At 40.9% G+C, this 18,005-nt stretch overlaps 2 protein-coding genes across 2 annotated transcripts in view; both read right to left on the bottom strand.

The window, feature by feature from the left end:
• Nucleotides 1-18,005, bottom strand: part of trappc8 (trafficking protein particle complex subunit 8) — a 122,559-nt gene that overhangs the window by 78,322 nt on the left and 26,232 nt on the right. Inside the window, exons 8-12 of the mRNA XM_030433738.1 lie at nucleotides 12,619-12,706; nucleotides 12,368-12,530; nucleotides 5,221-5,392; nucleotides 3,783-3,883; nucleotides 1,139-1,244 (exon numbers count right to left, since the gene is read on the bottom strand). Coding sequence (XP_030289598.1) covers nucleotides 1,139-1,244; nucleotides 3,783-3,883; nucleotides 5,221-5,392; nucleotides 12,368-12,530; nucleotides 12,619-12,706 — 630 coding nt within the window. The remainder of the gene's footprint in view (nucleotides 1-1,138; nucleotides 1,245-3,782; nucleotides 3,884-5,220; nucleotides 5,393-12,367; nucleotides 12,531-12,618; nucleotides 12,707-18,005) is intronic.
• On the bottom strand, nucleotides 12,346-12,715 carry LOC115591159 (opsin-5-like). Its single transcript, XM_030432893.1, has 2 exons — nucleotides 12,619-12,715; nucleotides 12,346-12,530 (listed from the first exon to the last, which is right to left on the bottom strand). Exons 1-2 carry the CDS (start codon nucleotides 12,704-12,706, stop codon nucleotides 12,364-12,366), a joined length of 255 nt encoding a protein of 84 aa, XP_030288753.1. The 5' UTR covers nucleotides 12,707-12,715; the 3' UTR covers nucleotides 12,346-12,363.

An 18,005-nucleotide genomic window follows, 5' to 3' on the forward strand; every position in this document is an offset into this window, starting at 1 on the left:
TGTGACAATCACGGAATGATGCAAAACATTTCTAAACAAATACGTTCTAGTCTAACAACATCACTGCAGTTTAAAAGCTTAAAAGCTAGATTTTAAATCAGACAAGGCCAACAACCTTCTCTAAGTTGTTAGCATATACATATACAGTTGTGTTCAAAATAATAGCAGTCCAACACTAACCAGTTCAATCACTGTTTTCGGCAGAAATTATATTTCAACATGGCAAATAATTTACTAGTAGGTGTAGTAGAGCAATAGAAAACCAACAGAGCCAACAGTCATGACATGCATACTGCTGAGTATGTGTAACCGAATGATTAATTGAGAGGGGCATGCTCAAAATATTAGCAGTATGGAGTTCAATTAGTGAGGTATTCTTTCTGTAAAAACAGGTGTCAAACAGGTGGCCCTTATTTAAGGAAGAAGGCAGCAAATGTTGTACATGCTAGTAACAGTGCATTTCTCTCTGAAAATCTGAAAAAAATGGGTCGTTCCAGACATTTTTCATATGTGCAGCGTGCTTTGATTAAAAGGTTGAAGAGTTGCCTGTGGAACAAGCTTCCTAAATACCTGAGGTCTGCTAAAAGTCTAAATAACAGCTCACTGAAATCAATGCTTAAAACTTGACCGTTTACTGTGGCTTTACAATAAGTTAGATTGACTTTTGTTTTATTGTCTTTTAAAATGCAATTTTAAGAATTTCGAGAGTCTTAACTAAGTGAAACAAACTGTAAACTACTGTCAGATTAGAAAACAATCATAGCCTTATGCATTTTGGGCCCATTTAGTGTTTACTTCCCCTATTCCTTTTTTACCTCTTCATTTAATCCTTTTCTGTCTATACCTCTGTTTTCATCTTTTGTCATTTGCCATCTTACGGTTTCTCTTTCCTGTCATGTTTCCCTTCTTCCAACACCAGATACTCTGTTTTGCAGTGACAGTGTGTGACCCAACTTAAATCAGCAGCCTGGCACGTGCTCTGTGTCAGACTGGTCATGTTTGTAATCAAGGGAAAAATGCAAGTGGTAACAATGGTAAAAACTTGATAAGTTAACAAAAACTCGCTCCAGACTGAGTTGGCTTTGGATGTGAGAAACAGAATAACAACTTAATTCAGTGGTTTTGCAGTTTTCCTCACCTCACTGGTCATCTTAATAAGGAGTGTTGCAGCATCAGAGTATTTGCCCTGGCTCTTGAGTATCTCAGCATTGAGTAATACACAGCGCTCAGCCAGCACCATGTTCCTGTAGCGGGCAGAGGGAAGAGATGCCAACAGGAGAGAAGATATAAATGTGCTGGATGAAAACCAGGGATAAGAAACTTCTGAAAGGATAAGAAAACTAAATTTGAATATTTGGATTATATATATATAGATCTATCTATACACGCATATGTATATACATACATATATACCTAGCATCTATATCTATACATATATACATATACATATATACATATATATATACACATATACATATACACATATACATATATATATACACATATATACACATATATACACATATATACACACATGTATACATATATATATACACACACACACGTATACATATATATACAGACACGTATACATATATATACACACATGTATACATACATATACACACATGTATACATACATATATCCATCCATCCATCCATTTTCATCCGCTTATCCGGGGCCGGGTCGCGGGGGCAGCTGCCTGAGCAGGGACACCCAGACTTCCCTCTCCCCGGACACTGCCTCCAGCTCTTCCGGGAGGACCCCAAGGCGTTCCCAGGCCAGCTGAGTGACATAGTCACACCTGCGTGTCCTGGGTCTTCCTTGGGGTCTCCTCCCGGAGGGACATGCCAGGAACACCTCCCGAGGGAGGCGTCCCGGGGGCATCCGAAACAGATGCCCGAGCCACCTCAGCTGGCTCCTCTCGATGTGGAGGAGCAGCGGCTCTACTCTGAGCTCCTCCCGGGTGACAGAGCTCTTCACCCTATCTCTAAGGGAGCGCCCTGCCACCCTGCGGAGGAAACTCATTTCGGCCGCTTGTATCCGGGATCTTATTCTTTCGGTCATGACCCAAAGTTCATGGCCATAGGTGAGGTTCGGAACGTAGATTGACTGGTAAATCGAGAGCTTCGCCTTTCGGCTCAGCTCTCTCTTCACCACGACAGACCGATACAACGACCGCATTACTGCGGCCGCTGCACCGATCTGTCTGTCAATCTCACGCTCCATCCTTCCCTCACTCATGAACAAGACCCCAAGATACTTGAACTCCTCCACTTGAGGCAGGAACCCTCCTCCCACCTGGAGGGAGCAGGCCACCTTTTTCCGGTCGAGAACCATGGCCTCGGATTTGGAGGTGCTGATTCTCATCCCAGCCGCTTCACACTCGGCTGCAAACCGCCCCAGGACATGCTGGAGGTCCCGGCTCGAAGGAGCCAACAAGACCACATCATCCGCGAAAAGCAGAGACGAGATTCATTGGCTCCCGAACCAGATCCCCTCCGGCCCGTGGCTGCGCCTAGAAATTCTGTCCATAAAAGTAATGAACAGAACCGGTGACAAAGGGCAGCCCTGCCGGAGTCCAACATGCACTGGGAACAGGTCTGACTTACTGCCGGCAATGCGAACCAAGCTCCTGCTCCGGCAGTACAGGGACACGGTCGAATGCCTTCTCCAAGTCCACAAAACACATGTGGACTGGTTGGGCAAACTCCCATGAACCCTCGAGCACCCTGCGGAGGGTATAGAGCTGGTCCAGTGTTCCACGGCCAGGACGAAAACCGCATTGTTCCTCCTGGATCCGAGGTTCGACTATCGGCCGAATTCTCCTCTCCAGTACCCTGGAATAGACTTTCCTGGGGAGGCTGAGGAGTTATCCCCCGATAGTTGGAACACATCCTCCGGTCCCCCTTTTTAAATAGGGGGACCACCACCCCGGTCTGCCAGTCCAGAGGCACTGTCCCGGACTGCCACGCGATGCTGCAGAGACGTGTCAACCAACACAGCCCCACAACATCCAGAGACTTGAGGTACTCAGGGCGGATCTCATCCACCCCCGGTCCTTTGCCACTGAGGAGCTTACGGACTACCTCAGTGACTTCGGCTTGGGTGATGGATGGGTCAACCTCTGAGTCCCCAGCCTCTGCTTCCTCTATGGAAGGCGTGTCAGTGGGATTGAGGAGATCCTCGAAGTATTCCTTCCACCGCCCGACGATGTCCCCAGTCGAGGTCAACAGCTCCCCACCTCCACTGTAAACAGTGTTGGTGGAGGACTGCTTCCCCCTCCTGAGGCGCCGGATGGTTTGCCAGAATTTCTTCTATATATCTAAGTGATATTTGTTGTTTGTGTCTGTGTCTGTGTGTATGTATGTAATACACACACACATATACATACATACACACACACATATACATACATACACACACACATATACATACATACACACACACATATACATACATACACACACATGTGTGTGTGTATGTATGTATATGTGTGTGTGTATGTATGTATATGTGTGTGTGTATGTATGTATATATGTGTGTGTATGTATGTATATGTGTGTGTGTATGTATGTATATGTGTGTGTGTATGTATGTATATGTGTGTGTGTATGTATGTATATGTGTGTGTGTATGTATGTATATGTGTGTGTGTATTACATACATACACACAGACACAGACACAGACACAAACAACAAATATCACTTAGATATATATTAAGTATCTGGAACATTTATTACAGTGCACTTAGCTTGTAAAAAAAGATATAGGTCATACTTGCAGACATCTCTGTATGTCTGTATAGCGGTATCCATGTAGTGTGCTGGATATGGTCTCGGAGCTCCAGCCTGCAGAAAAGCTGACACTGCAGCCATTTCCTAAAGAAGATGTCAGGATAAATGGACAAACGTGAGGGGTGATCAAGAAAGGAAGGGTTAGGAGGACTGAGGTAAATAAAGTTTTAATTATAGTGATGCAGGAGTAAAAGTGAAACTATAGCCCCTTTTACACATATGAGGTTTAACCAGAGCTAACATGGAGGAGTTGTATGTGTGATCATGGCTGTCAGCATTGTTTGCCCTCGACTTTAAACTGCCAGCTCCCTCGTCCCAAGTCCAGGTGAGATACATATCTTTTCTGCTTGCAAGTATATTACTTTCACTCTTTCTCTGAAATTGTGGATGTAGATGTACATGTAGTACTGACATCAACACAAAAACTCTAACCCAGGCGCATGTTTGAACACATCTGACACAGAGTCTCGCGTTGTGTGCTGCTTGTGTGAACAAGCAAATGTGGACCATATCCTGATCTGAATCTCTGGGTATAGTCTGGAGTTCATATGTGAAAGGGGATATTGTGACTTTTGAAAAAGGAAAGATTCATCTTTTTAAATTGATAAACATTTGCTTAATCGAATCGACTCAGTGGTTTTGCTGTAACAGCCTTGCTTGGTCTGGTCTAAGCAGCAGTTCATGTACTTTATTTTATCCATTGTTGGGAATAACTGAAACTGAAATAACTGAAACAGTACACTGAAGTTATGACTCTTCCATAGGGTCAACTGTGGGGTTTACTCACCCAGTTAGATAAGCAAAATAGCTTAATTTTATTTTTAACCCTAAAGCAAGATTTAAGACTTGCACTTAATGCAAAAGACTGCAACTTACAAAGTGTCCTATTTTAAAGTTTTATGTGAGTTTTCATCAGACTTACACATTCAGCTTTACTGATTAAGTATTTGGTCAGTATATATGCTAAATCATGCATAATCATGCTACATGTCACTCCCCCTCTCTCTCATCCTGTTTCTTGTCATCTCTGACGCTGTCCTACCAATGAAGCCATATAAAAGGCCAAAAAAAAACAAACTTTACCAAACCTGAACCCAGCACAAACTAATTTGATGGAAATCTTATAGTTTTACACATTGCGAAATTACAAGTTCCTCTGATTTTGCATGTTCAACAAAGATAAACACAAAGTAAAAAATCTCACAAATGACTGAGCAACGGTCATCTAAAATTGAAAGTTCAGTTAGGGAGGCCTGCTTGAGACTAGGCTACTTTAATGCAGCTTTAAGATTGAGGCAATGGTGTGTATGTGTCTGTCTGTCTGTCTGTCTGTGTGTGTGTCTGTGTGTGTCTGTGTGTGTGTGTGTGTGTGTGTGCGCGTGTGTTTGTGTGTGTGTGTGTGTGTGTGCGCACGCACTTACTAGTGCCCCTGCAGCATACAGCATGGCCTGGTCTGAAAGGAAGTCTTTCTTTGCGGTGTGGTAACAGCTGTAGGCCAACTCATAGTGCTGAACCAGGAAGCACAGGTCAGCCATCTTCCTGATCTGCAGCTCAGGGGCTTCTGGGGGATACCTGACATCGCAGAGGTCAAATCAGCAATGTTTAGAGTTCATGGTGTAGCTTGGTGTAAATGTATAAGCGCATGGGAGCCCTCTGAAAAGCCCCATTCACACTGCCATTTCAAGGTTGGAATCATGCACCACCTTGCCTGTGCTTTTATATCTGGCACCAAGACATTAGCAGCAGATCCTTGATGTCCTGTAAGTTGCGAGGCGGGGCCTCCATGGATAGGACTTGTTTGTCAGACACATCCCACAGAAGCTTCGGTAAGGCAACTGAGATCAGGGAAATATTTTCTCATTCACACTTTTCTTTTTTTACTTTTCAAGGCGGGAACTTTCTCCATCTCGATCTGTGTGGAAACTACTGAAGCAGAATTGGGGGACAGTTTTCTTCCACCTCTGATCCGCAACTGGAGGTAGTAACAGAGTCACAACGGAGGCAAGACCGCCTCAGTGTGAATGGAAAAATGTCCCACACCTCAACCCACAAAGCAAAGTTACAGGACCAAATAACTAGGGCTGTAATGATATATGTATCGAAACTGAAATCGCGACACTCAAATCCACAAACCTGTGTGAGAAGGCAGAATCGCGACGATGAACTATGAACTATAAGTAGGCCCTGTCACACAGAGAAGCTGCATTAACACCACAGCAGTGGTTCGCCAATTCTCTGCTGTTGGTCATTCACACATCGCGAAGCACCGCTGGAGTAGAGACGAACCGCTGTGTAATTCACACAGAAAGCCAGCGCTTTCTGTTTGAATTACACTTTTTTTTCATCATAAACACTTGGTAAGTAAAAGTTTTTTGCTGGTGATAAATGCTGTTTTTTGGGCAAAAATGTGACGAGGGGTCGGTATTACAGGCGGGAGGATAGACGCTTCTCCATGGACAGCTGCGGTATTTTTTTCCTCGTTGCCAAAGACAGTTACAGTTACTACATTACCTTAGTTTGGTTCTGTAACGTTGCTTTGTGGGACATTTTTCTTTATTAACTTGAGTGAGGGACCATCCGATAGACAGGTGCGCAGCTGGCTCATCCATTCACACCGATTTAGTTTGCCAATATTGCGCCTCTGATACTATTAAACCAGTACCTGGCCTGTAGACTCCTTGACAATTTGGTGTTGGGGGAATTTCTAAATTGAACTGAGTTAGTGGGTCGCTAGACATGAAAAATCACAGAGGTGCTCGTCCGCCATAGTGCCACTAATTACGTAATGGTCAAATCAAATATGGCCACCATCCGCAATGATGAAAATCCAACTTTTTTGTTTTTGAATGTATATACACATGTAATACCTCTATTAAGACTTATCATGGTATGTGGAATTCATTTCTGATATTTTTATGACCATACTGGGTGATTTTTTACCTTAAAAGGTCATGGTCAAGGTAATTTTCCTATACTGAAGACCTTGGCCATAACTTGGCCATTATTAGGAATACAAACCAGATGCAATAAGTCCAATTCTAGCGCGCAGGTGGTTGAGTGGTTAGAGCGCATGCCACATACGCAACTGACCCCGGTTCGATTCCGGCCGGAGGTCCTTTGCTGCATGTCACATCCCCCTCTCTCTCCCATATTTCCTATCTGTCTACTGCTTAATAAAGGTGTCTATGCCAGAAAAAATCTTTAAAAAAAAAGTCTAATTCTACTAAATCTGACATTTAGCATTCATTGCTAATATTGTTTTAAACATTAAGGATCAGCTTGTCATTGAAATGTCTATGTCAACATAATTTTTCAATAACTTCCTTTATAGTCACTTTTTATTGTACTTTTTTCAACAATGATTTGTTTTGATAATAACAAGACATCAAGAGAAGAAACATAACAATTATAAACATCCCCTTTGAACTTTTATTTCAATTAGGTGTTAGTTTAATTATATAAATTAAAACAATTGGGTGCAAATAAAACTATGTAGCAATGAAAGTGACACAAATTACATCATACCAAATTAACTAAGTGCACCATATACTGTAGTCTCATTCTATGGAAGCGAATTTGTACCATAATTCAAATTAAAATGCATTTACAGAAATGCTTTTTCATTTTAGGAATGTAGCTGCATTTTTTGACTCATAAATAAAATTAGTAATAAATCATCCAAATTCCATTTTCATTTTCTTCTTCAAGACTGCTCATTTTGTAACTTAATTCAAATGATAAAGAAAAGGACATTTAAGATTTAATATTCAAAAGATGGCCCAGCAAATAGGTACCAAAATTCAATTTGAAATGTCAAATTTGAAAATTAAAATGCATTAGCAGAAATGCTTTTTCATTTCAAAGTCAGAGCTGCATTTTTTGACTCATAAATAAAATTAGTAATAAATCATCCAAATTGCATTTTCATTTTCTTCAAGACTGCTTATTATGTAACTTAATTCAAATGATAAGGAAAAGGACATTTAAGGTATAATTTTTAAAAGATGACCCAGCAAATAGGTACCAAAATTCAATTTGAAATGTCAAATTTGAAAATTAAAATGTATTAGCCGAAATGCTTTCTCATTTCAAAGTCAGAGCTGCATTTTTGACTCATAAATAAAATTAGTAATAAATCATCCAGATTGCATTTTCATTTTCTTCTTCAAAACTGCTCATTTTGTTACACAAAGACAAAGAAAACTGCCTTTTCGTTTTGAAGCCCTCCCCCTGCAAAAAAAGGTCCAAAATTCAATTTGAATTCGCAATCCCAAGCGGCGCAGGAGAGTGACGTCAGCGGCCTCTCTTCTTCTTCAGCCCCCAGTCTGACCGACCGTGCTACGCATCTACGTTAGGGGGCGGCGGTGTGCTTATTCGACACTGGAGCAAGAGAAGGGACAAGAGGAGAGTGTGAAGGCTGTGTTGGTAGCATAGACTGTGGTACATGTTTTCAGAAACAGCGGGGAAAACACCACCATGTCCAGTTCTGTACTGCGGTCAAGCCAGCCATGGTTCGCGTTTGCTTGGTTAAATCAGCCGCACATTTTTTTTCCAGTCCGAAATTTTCTAACATTTACGGTGATCGTAATGAAGCCGCTCTGAAGAGCTGCTGGCAGTGACGGTGGGTCAGACTGCAGACTCACAGTCAGACCCATGAAACACACACGGTACTTTACAGTCAGTATTCCCGGTAATAAACTGAAGGTATCAGCTGGACCGTACGTCGACGTCGCCCCCATATTGGATGTGGCAGCTCAGCCCCGTGAACTAATACAAGTCAATGGAGTTAACTTTATAAAGCTCCTTCTACAAAGTGCTATAAGCTAATGTCTCTCTCTCTCCCACACCCACGCACCTGCAGCGGGTCACAAAATCACCGGCCGCTTCATAGCCTGGAGCCCCGCCTTTCCGAAACCCCGCTGTTCCGAACATAGACTTCAATTCATCGTAATGGCGGGGTTTCTCTTTTTTTCAAAGACCCCTCCATTCCGAAAACCCCCCACTCTGAACGGACACAATCAGAAAGGAAACGGAGGCTGCACATTTATCCTTTTTTATTTTGTGGGTTAAAACGGATCATGTGGCTGATTAACCGCAAAACAAGCCTACTTCATATTAATGACATAACGCTCATTATGCTTCAGCTGGACAAATGGCTGTGTTGAGTTGAAATTATTTTATCATGCTAAATATCCGAAATTGTATGAAAATTGCTCCAATGCGTTATACCGATCTTCGTGCATATTCAGACAAGGCCTGATATGGGTTCTGAGCAAAGGAATGTCTGTTTTCTCCCCCGGTCTGTTGTCAGCAGGAGCGGGGGCTGCAGGCTCGCGCCTGGGTGAAGTGGGCTCAAGCCAGAGTTCAGCCGAGAGAGAAAAATTGTGTATTTCTTTTGCTCTGTGGGAGATCTCCCACAACAGAGTGGATGAGAAACCAAGGGGGACAGATCTGCCCAGCAAACATCAGAACGCAGAGTGCAGCCTTTGTCTGTCACCTGGTTCAGCACCCTGGACAGCTGCCTGCGTAACTGGATGTGGGAATTTGATGCATTTGAAGCCACGACATTTGGTTTAGAAACGACGTATATAATAACATTGTTTCGAGTCGTAAACAGTTCTGTAAGTGGAAGAAATAAGAATCAATTAGGCTATTAGTGTTAGTCCTTCTTCATATAAAGTTGTGTTACAGTCGCACAGCTGGAGACCGCTAACAAAATTAGAGACAAGAGGGACAATGTATGAAATCCCGCGAAATGATGTGCGGTCAATATGACCGCTCATGGCTGAAATAGGTAAAACAAATCACATTTTCTTTTCCTTTTCTGTAATTTATATAAAAAACTATTCTCAATTAAAATACAGACACTTTTAGAAAATGGTTAGAAGTCTGTAATGTTTGCATTTTCTTCACATCGCACATTGATAACTTAATTGTGATAATGTTCAAAGTTATTATTATTATTATTATTATTTCACATAAACACACACACAGCAAGTATAATGGTACTGTGCTAGGTATTCTTTTCGTGGTTCTTGGTGATTCCTATAGACTGATAAGTGTTGTGTTTACAAATGAGCAATACATCCAGATTTCTTGAGATTTGTATTGTCAATGGGAATTTAAATGTCAGGCGATGTTTTCTTCATGGAAATTATTTTTCGGGCAAACAATTGTAAGAGAGAGAGGGAGCGGACGGGGGATCGTTGTGTGACAGTGGAGCGGAGGGTCAGCAGCTGGATTTTGCACGCACGGTCAGTATTAGTAGGTGTTTGAGGTTTATTACGTTTGCGGACATTATTATATTCAATGTAATAATGTAACAGCCTTTGCGCCTTTGCGTGCGCACAGTGTGCGTGTGTAGGCCCGTGGTCATGATAATCCGTCTATGGCTATAAGAGATGGATACACAATCAATTTCATGTAGTTTTTATTGAATCAAAAATACATAGGTAGCCTATTGTCTTCTCCTCTGCTTTTTTTTTTTTTTTCAAAGACAAACTGAGCAGCACTGCTCAATCCACTCAATCTGCTCCAGCTCCACCCGCCCGGCGCTCCTCCGAGTGCCGACAGGACTGCCAGCTCTCCGGCGCCCTGGAGCGTGGCTTCCCCGTGCACACCCCCTCCTGATCTGACTTTGTCCGTGTTACAATAAACACTCCATGCATCCAGCTACAGCCTCCTGTCCGCTTCTGGGTTTCACCTTTGCTAAAGACACCTAACATTAACAGATCAAAATAGAGTAAACGGCAGCTATCCGACATCAGATCCACGCTCCTGCCTGCCCCAGCCGGCCCCCACACACCGGCCTGTCGCCTGCGCAGCCGCGCGGGACGGGACAGGAGAGACCCCGGCGCTGCTGCAGAGGAGCCGTGGACTGCGATGACTCTGAGCAGCATGTGAATTACAACATAATCTATTTCTCGCCTTTCCCCCGATGATCTGAATAAGTCGCTAAATTTGTCGCTAGTCGCTTTTTCGAAATAATGTCGCTTAGAGGGTCTGAAAAGTCGCTAAGTCTAGCGAGACAGTCGCCATGTTGGCAACACTGAAGAAGAGAGGCCGCTGACGTCACTCTCCTGCGCCGCTTGGGATTGCGAATTCAAATTGAATTTTGGACCTTTTTTTGCGGGGGGAGGGCTTCAAAACGAAAAAGCCGTTTTCTTTGTCTTTGTGTAACAAAATGAGCAGTTTTGAAGAAGAATATGAAAATGCAATCTGGATGATTTATTACTAATTTTATTTATGAGTCAAAAATGCAGCTCTGACTTTGAAATGAGAAAGCATTTCGGCTAATGCATTTTAATTTTCAAATTTGACATTTCAAATTGAATTTTGGTACCTACTTGCTGGGTCATCTTTTGAAAATTATATCTTAAATGTCCTTTTCCTTATCATTTGAATTAAGTTACATAATAAGCAGTCTTGAAGAAGAAAATGAAAATGCAATTTGGATGATTTATTACTAATTTTATTTATGAGTCAAAAAATGCAGCTCTGACTTTGAAATGAAAAAGCATTTCTGCTAATGCATTTTAATTTTCAAATCTGACATTTCAAATTGAATTTTGGTACCTATTTGCTGGGCCATCTTTTGAATATTAAATCTTAAATGTCCTTTTCTTTATCATTTGAATTAAGTTACAAAATGAGCAGTCTTGAAGAAGAAAATGAAAATGGAATTTGGATGATTTATTACTAATTTTATTTATGAGTCAAAAAATGCAGCTACATTCTTAAAATGAAAAAGCATTTCTGTAAATGCATTTTAATTTGAATTATGGTACAAATTCGCTTCCATACTTTGGTATTTTTTACTCTGCAACAGACATAACTAATGAATGACCAAATATACTACCAATAAAATGATCAAAGGGCTACAATGAGAATATTAAAGAGCTGCAGGCTGCCAGTCGAATAAGTCTACTGTGAGGGCCAACATTTATGTTTTTACTACAGAGGGTTATAAAATCCTTTTGATTATTTGCTTTTATGAAAAAACTGTCAAATTTATTTTGTCTACTATTGACTCTAAAAGTTACTTACTGTAAAAACCCTGCAATTTCTTTGTGTAATGTATAAGCCAACGTTACAGTTTGACTGTTTACCCTGATAACAGACACGTAGAGTGCAGAACGTAGAACACTTTACAAATGCATTACAAATGCATACACTTAACAGGACATATAGCCCCAACAAGGATAATCCATCACTTTTGATCACCCTTTTACCCCCTATTTTACACTATTTTACACCATATTTTCACTAAAAGAACCTGAAAGTATCCTGTCAATTGACGTGATCAAACTCTTGGTGAACCTGGACTTTGATTTTAAGTTTTTGTCTGAACCAGGCCCGGTCTGGTGGGTCAGGGTTTTGGTTCCAGTTTCTAGGGGACACGACTTTGGTGTGTTGATGGCAATTACAGCCCCATTTCTCTCAACATTTCCCACTTATTCACTCTTTGCCTTCTTTTCCTCATCCATCAGGAATGTATCGAAAGTGAGGATGATTTTGTGACATTATAGAAAAAAGGAGAGAGTGGTGGAAACCTGAATGATCACTCACATGTGAGCATAGGCTGAGGGGATGGCCAGTGGGAACAGGGTTAAGGTCATGCCCAGGTCACTGATGGCCAAGTTAACCACAAAGAACTCTGCTGGCTTCAAGGAAGACTTCTTTCTATAGGCCACGAACAGCAGGATCCCATTCCCCAATACAGACAGCACACCTGGATGACAAAGAGATATAAGGACTGTTGGATTTGAATGAACAGATTAAGTAAAGTTAGAGAAAAATAAACCAAAAAGATGGCTTACCAAAAATGGTGTAGAGAGTGGCCATGAGGAAGTCATTGTCTTTGGATATTCTGGACACGAGCAGAAATGTTTCGGAGGCATTTCCCATCTAGAAGAGGAAGAGAAAACAGACAGGGGAAAAGGGAGCGGGAGAAAAAGTTATGTTTTTCACCTTCAGGCAACTTAATAAATGAGCAAATACAACTTTCTAAAATTAACATCCTCTTTACCTCAGAGAGGGGAAAACACATAGTGACTGGCTCAGACCAAAGCTAGTTGTAACAATGTCGCAAAACCAAGTGACAATAATAACACAGTTTAGTGAGTGTCAAAAATCCTGTACATCTCTGTCTTCAGTGACTCTGTGATCAATGATGGAATCTCTTCCTACAAGTGAAAAATAGACTTCAAAACAGCTCTCCTCCCGGCCAGTTTGATACAGTCTTGTCAGGGTTCAACAAAAGGAGCCCAAAGGCAAGATACAAAAAAGGCAGCAGCTAAAGGAAGAAAAATGGTGAGCTTTATTGAATAAAGCTGTAAACCAGAGTCCATTAAATACAAAATACAAAGTCCAAGCACAAAAACTGGTAACAAAGAGAGAAGACGAGGACCTAGTACACAAGAGCTGATTAACAGACAGGACACAGGTGAAACACAGAAAAAGGGTGGGGAAATAGACAAAAGGAGGAAATAGCAAGTGAAACATGACACATGAAGGCAGAACTTCAAAATAAAACAGGAAATAACTGAACCACAAATTCAAACCACGACTAGTTCCATGAGCAGCTCCGGCACCAAGCGGGTATTTGCATTCACAGCATGACCTGCCGCCACGACAGTATGCACTGTGGCCAAGAGGAGCTGCTGAGGCAATCTTTTTAAAGGAATTTATGGGCGGAGATAACATGAAAATGTATTCATAGCCTTTCTATTTACTCAATGACTTCACCTCATCTTACAGATTAAAGGCAGCCAACAAAGGTAAGAGACAAGTTGAGTCACCTGAGGGGAAGAGTTGAGCTTCTTGTGGATAAATCCATATTAGCATAAACTCGGGAGATTATCTTCAAAGAGAACCAGAGGTGAGGAAATCATTTTTTTATCATGCTCCGCGGACTTTCTATTAGAATTGTATTTGGCCTCAGTGCATGTAGCCGAGCTCGTAAGCAGATCAAATCCCGCACAGTTGTGTGTGAAAAATGCTTTCTTGTCTTTGCAGGTGTGTGTTTATGGGGTTTTGGTGATTTACGTCAATCTTTTACTGTGGAGTCGAAATAAATTATTTTCTTTTGTCATTCATCAAAAATGACTACAATTCCCTTTCAAATGATATCAAACAGCATGAAACAGCTTCATAATGCAATTCAATTATTTCCTTACAATTACCCCAAAGTGTTATCTCCACACTTGTGCTTCCTGCATCAGTTCACATTTGTCTTGTTTTGCTAGATGTGAAAATCATTATTGTTGCATTATTGCTGCATTCTTGCAGCAGCCTTTCACAGTTTCCCAGAAAACGCCTCGTCTTGTGATGTTATTTTGTCTCCTTGTCGAATGCTGTTGTACACACAATTTTTGAAATTATGATGAAAGAAAGCAACGACCTGAAATGTGTTGGTCTGACTATAAAATTGGTCTGTACTAAAATGATTGCGTGTTGATCACTTTAGACAAAACCAGATGGGACGCTGTGTAAAATTAAATAAAAACAGGATGCAATAGTTTGCAAACAAACTGTGTTAACCGACAACAGTTTTAAAAGGCTTTCTCAACCCCAGAAATAACCTTTATATAATCATGTATTCAACACAAATTATGGTGGCTTCAAATTCAGAATAAGTATAGTATTACAAATAGTCAATGAAGGTGATGAGGTAAAACATGAAACATATAGTCTTTGTATAGTTTTCAGTTGAGTATATGTCAAAAAGGGATGCACGAATAATCACATTCTCTTTTATTTACATTTTACGCAGCTTCCTAACTTCTTTGGAATTGAAGCTGTAGGTGAAGTTGTTGTGCCGCAGAGCTCTGCTTCCCTTGTAAAATGTTCCCAAGGATGTTCACTGGGGCAGAGGTCTGGTGAGGAGAGAACAGAGGGGATACGATGGTGCTGTATTGGGCCCTGAGCGGAGCTAACATGTCACACCAGACAATGAGCACAACGGTGAGTTCCACAAATGGATGAAAGATTCACCGTTTGCTAACTAAGAATCCACTGCAGCCGTGATAAGGGTGTAGATATAATGACGAAAAGTGAGTGTGATATGAGAATGTGCTGGGGTAGTAAATAAACAGATGTATTTGTGTGTGTGTATTCACATGTAAATGAATAATTACTGCAGGCAAAGTGTGTGGATGCATAAAGCATAAAAAATACCTCCTAGGACTTTCTTTTCTCTGGTTTTATTCAGAATGAGACAAGTGTGGTCCTCAGCGCTTATCGTGAAGATGCTGGGAGCTAATGGTGTTATTAAGTATTGAAGCACTGTTAGCTTAATATACTAAAGAGTTGTTATTTTTTCTTATCATGTAGAATCATTACTGACTCATTACATTGCATGCATTGATGCCCTTACATTTGCAACATTATGTAACTTTTTTATTTTAAATTAACAGCTTCAAAGTTGTTGATTAAGTTGTTGATTGTACAGTGTCAGGAAATAGGGTGAATGTTGTCTCTGTCCCAGCCACGGTGCCTTTCGCTAATTTCTACATAATGTTGCTTTAAATATACACAAACGTTATCTAAAGTTCAGAAGTTTGGTTGCATTTTGGTATATTTCTGTTACACAATTCCCTGATACAGTAAACATTATGCTGCTGTTCCGATACTCCACATGACTTGTGTAGGCTGCAAGGTCATCCATCTTTATAACCTGCAATCGCACATCCCCCACGCTAACCTGCAGGAAACTTCAGCCTTCTGCCTCTTTTTCTCCTCTTACTTTTCTTTGCACATATTTATTGCCCTTTTGGTAACTCAGTAGCTCCAGAAGGACATTTAATATTCTAAAGTGAAATTAAATAAAATATTACCTTGACTTTCACCCCCCTCTCTGTCCCTGAACATGAAATTCAAATTCCCAAATGGAATTACTTTAAATGTAGTTGTTTTTGGTAAATAATGGAGGGAAATGATTTCTATGTGCTTCATTTATGGGACAATTTATATGCAGATCAAAAGAACTGGAATCCAAGGTGAATTTCTTTTCAGGTTTTTCAGGATTGTTTTCAGCCTTGTAAGACTTCACCTCACGGTGGGCTTATCAGCTAGTCTTTCTAATCTTTTCAATTGATCAATCCCCTCACCTAGGAGAGGGTTCCAGGATGTATCCTCAGCAATAACATCTTTACGTTTTTCCATACATTTAAAATTACTGAAGGGGATTTTAGACTCAGTCTTCATGTTATTTCATGTGTTTTCCCTTCATGACAGCTCTTTGCTTGAGACATGAGCTTAGTCATGCATATTGCTGAGCTTAGGGAACCAATTTTAAATCAATTGTACAATTTAAAAAAGGATCAAAATCAATGCAGCACATCTAGAGATTGTGTGTCTTTTATTTATTCCCTGAGTACTTCTTCCATCCTTGAGCCACTAGCATTAGGCAGAGATGTGGAGCGAGATACAAGATCTCGCTTCTTTCTAACACCACATTCCCACACCTTTTTCATGTTTGAACTGGTTGTGTTCAGCCCCAACTGATTTCAACTCAAGTCACATGAAGTGATGCAATTTATCCGAGTTTTATCTCAACCAGGAGCCACCAAAGGCCTAACACTATCCCTTCGACGTGTAAAATCAGTGGTGATCCTCTTTTTGTTTAAAGTGTTTTTTTTGAAAGGACCTGGACTGGAACCCTGGGCCACTGCAGTTAGGACAATGCTTCTGTGCACTGCATTTCAACATTTCAAGCAGTGTTTGTAGCGACAAAAAACTGGGTGTTTAAAAGGAGACATCTCCAGCTCTGTTTATGTTAACAAAAGTAGTAGGTAACCATCATTTTCTAACCCTACCCTGTCATGGTTTTGTTTAATGGTATATGTACCTCCTGTCTTATTTTGGTAGATGCATCACCGTGTGTCATGTTTTACTATCTACTTCCTGTCATTGTCTATTTTCTCACCTTTTTTGATTGCCCTATAAGTTTCACTTGTCTCTTATTAGTATTCCCTACCTTGTGTAAGTCCTTGTCTCTCCCTCTCCTTTTGTCATTTTGTTCCCATTGTCTCATGTTGCTCCTTGTGTTTTCTGCCCTTGTGGTTTTGGTTCCAGCCTCTGTGCCAGAGCTTCTGGTTTGTACTTATTCTGGTTTTTCTATTTCTCTTTGTTTGATTTTGGATTTGGCCCAGACTTTTTATTGTCAATTTTGTTGCTTATAATTTGGATTTGAATTTTGGACAACAGCTTCCTTTTGTTTTGTTTCTTTTTGTTCTAAGCCTGCTTGCCATTGTGTGTCTTGTGTTTGGGTCCTCATCATTTTTGCTAACTTTAATAGTAGGAAGTGACCAAAAGTGAGGGGAAAAACAGGTTCAGAACACACAGGAAAGTAAGTAATGGAACACAGTTGAGCAGCAAAAAGGGCATAAAAACAGACAAATAGAGGAAGTGGAAAGTAAAACTGCCAAAATAAAACAGGATATAACTTAACCAAAAATCTGTACTGTGATATAACCAAGTGGCTTTTGTGTCTAAATCTAACCCTAATTATAAGCACAGTGCTATCACAACATAGAATTGAAACTAAATCTGAAAAAATTTTAAGTTTCAACAGCTGAGGTTTGCAGAAAAGTGCATTCCCATTGGGTACGAGTTGCCATAATTTGAACAGAGAGGAACATCTTGGTGTCAGCAGTTCTTGCTATATCTTAGAGAGGTATCTGACAAAAACAGACTTAAAATGGCTGTGGCTCAGGGGCAGAGGCAGCGTCTTGTTATCAGAAGGATATCAAAGTGTTCTTGGGCAATATTCTGAACCCCTTACTGCTCCTGATGTGCTGGTCGGCACCTTGCATGGCAGCCACCAGCATCAGTGTATGAATGTATGTACGAATTACTGTAAGTCGCTTTGGACAAAAGTGTCTGCTAAACGACCTAAAATGTGAATGTTAATGACTATGTGTTTGCATGCATGTCTACGTCTATACACCATGGCCACTTCCCCTTCTACTGTATGCTCTCCTCTCAGTAATGTCAGGGATACAAGGGGCAAGACTGGATTAACTGTCTGCCTGAGAGGATGAAATCAAGAAGGAAAATGAGAGCGACAGAGGAGGGAGGCAGGGTTAGAAGGAGAAACCTTTGCTCAGCCCCATTGGACTGACAGGGCGAAGAAGTACTTTACAGAGTGAGGGGAAGCTATAAGTCTCTGCCAGCATATAGCTGAATGATTTGGGACTAATCA

This window comes from Sparus aurata, chromosome 11 (genome assembly GCF_900880675.1).
Source record: "Sparus aurata chromosome 11, fSpaAur1.1, whole genome shotgun sequence".
Classification (NCBI taxonomy): Eukaryota; Metazoa; Chordata; class Actinopteri; order Spariformes; family Sparidae; genus Sparus; species Sparus aurata.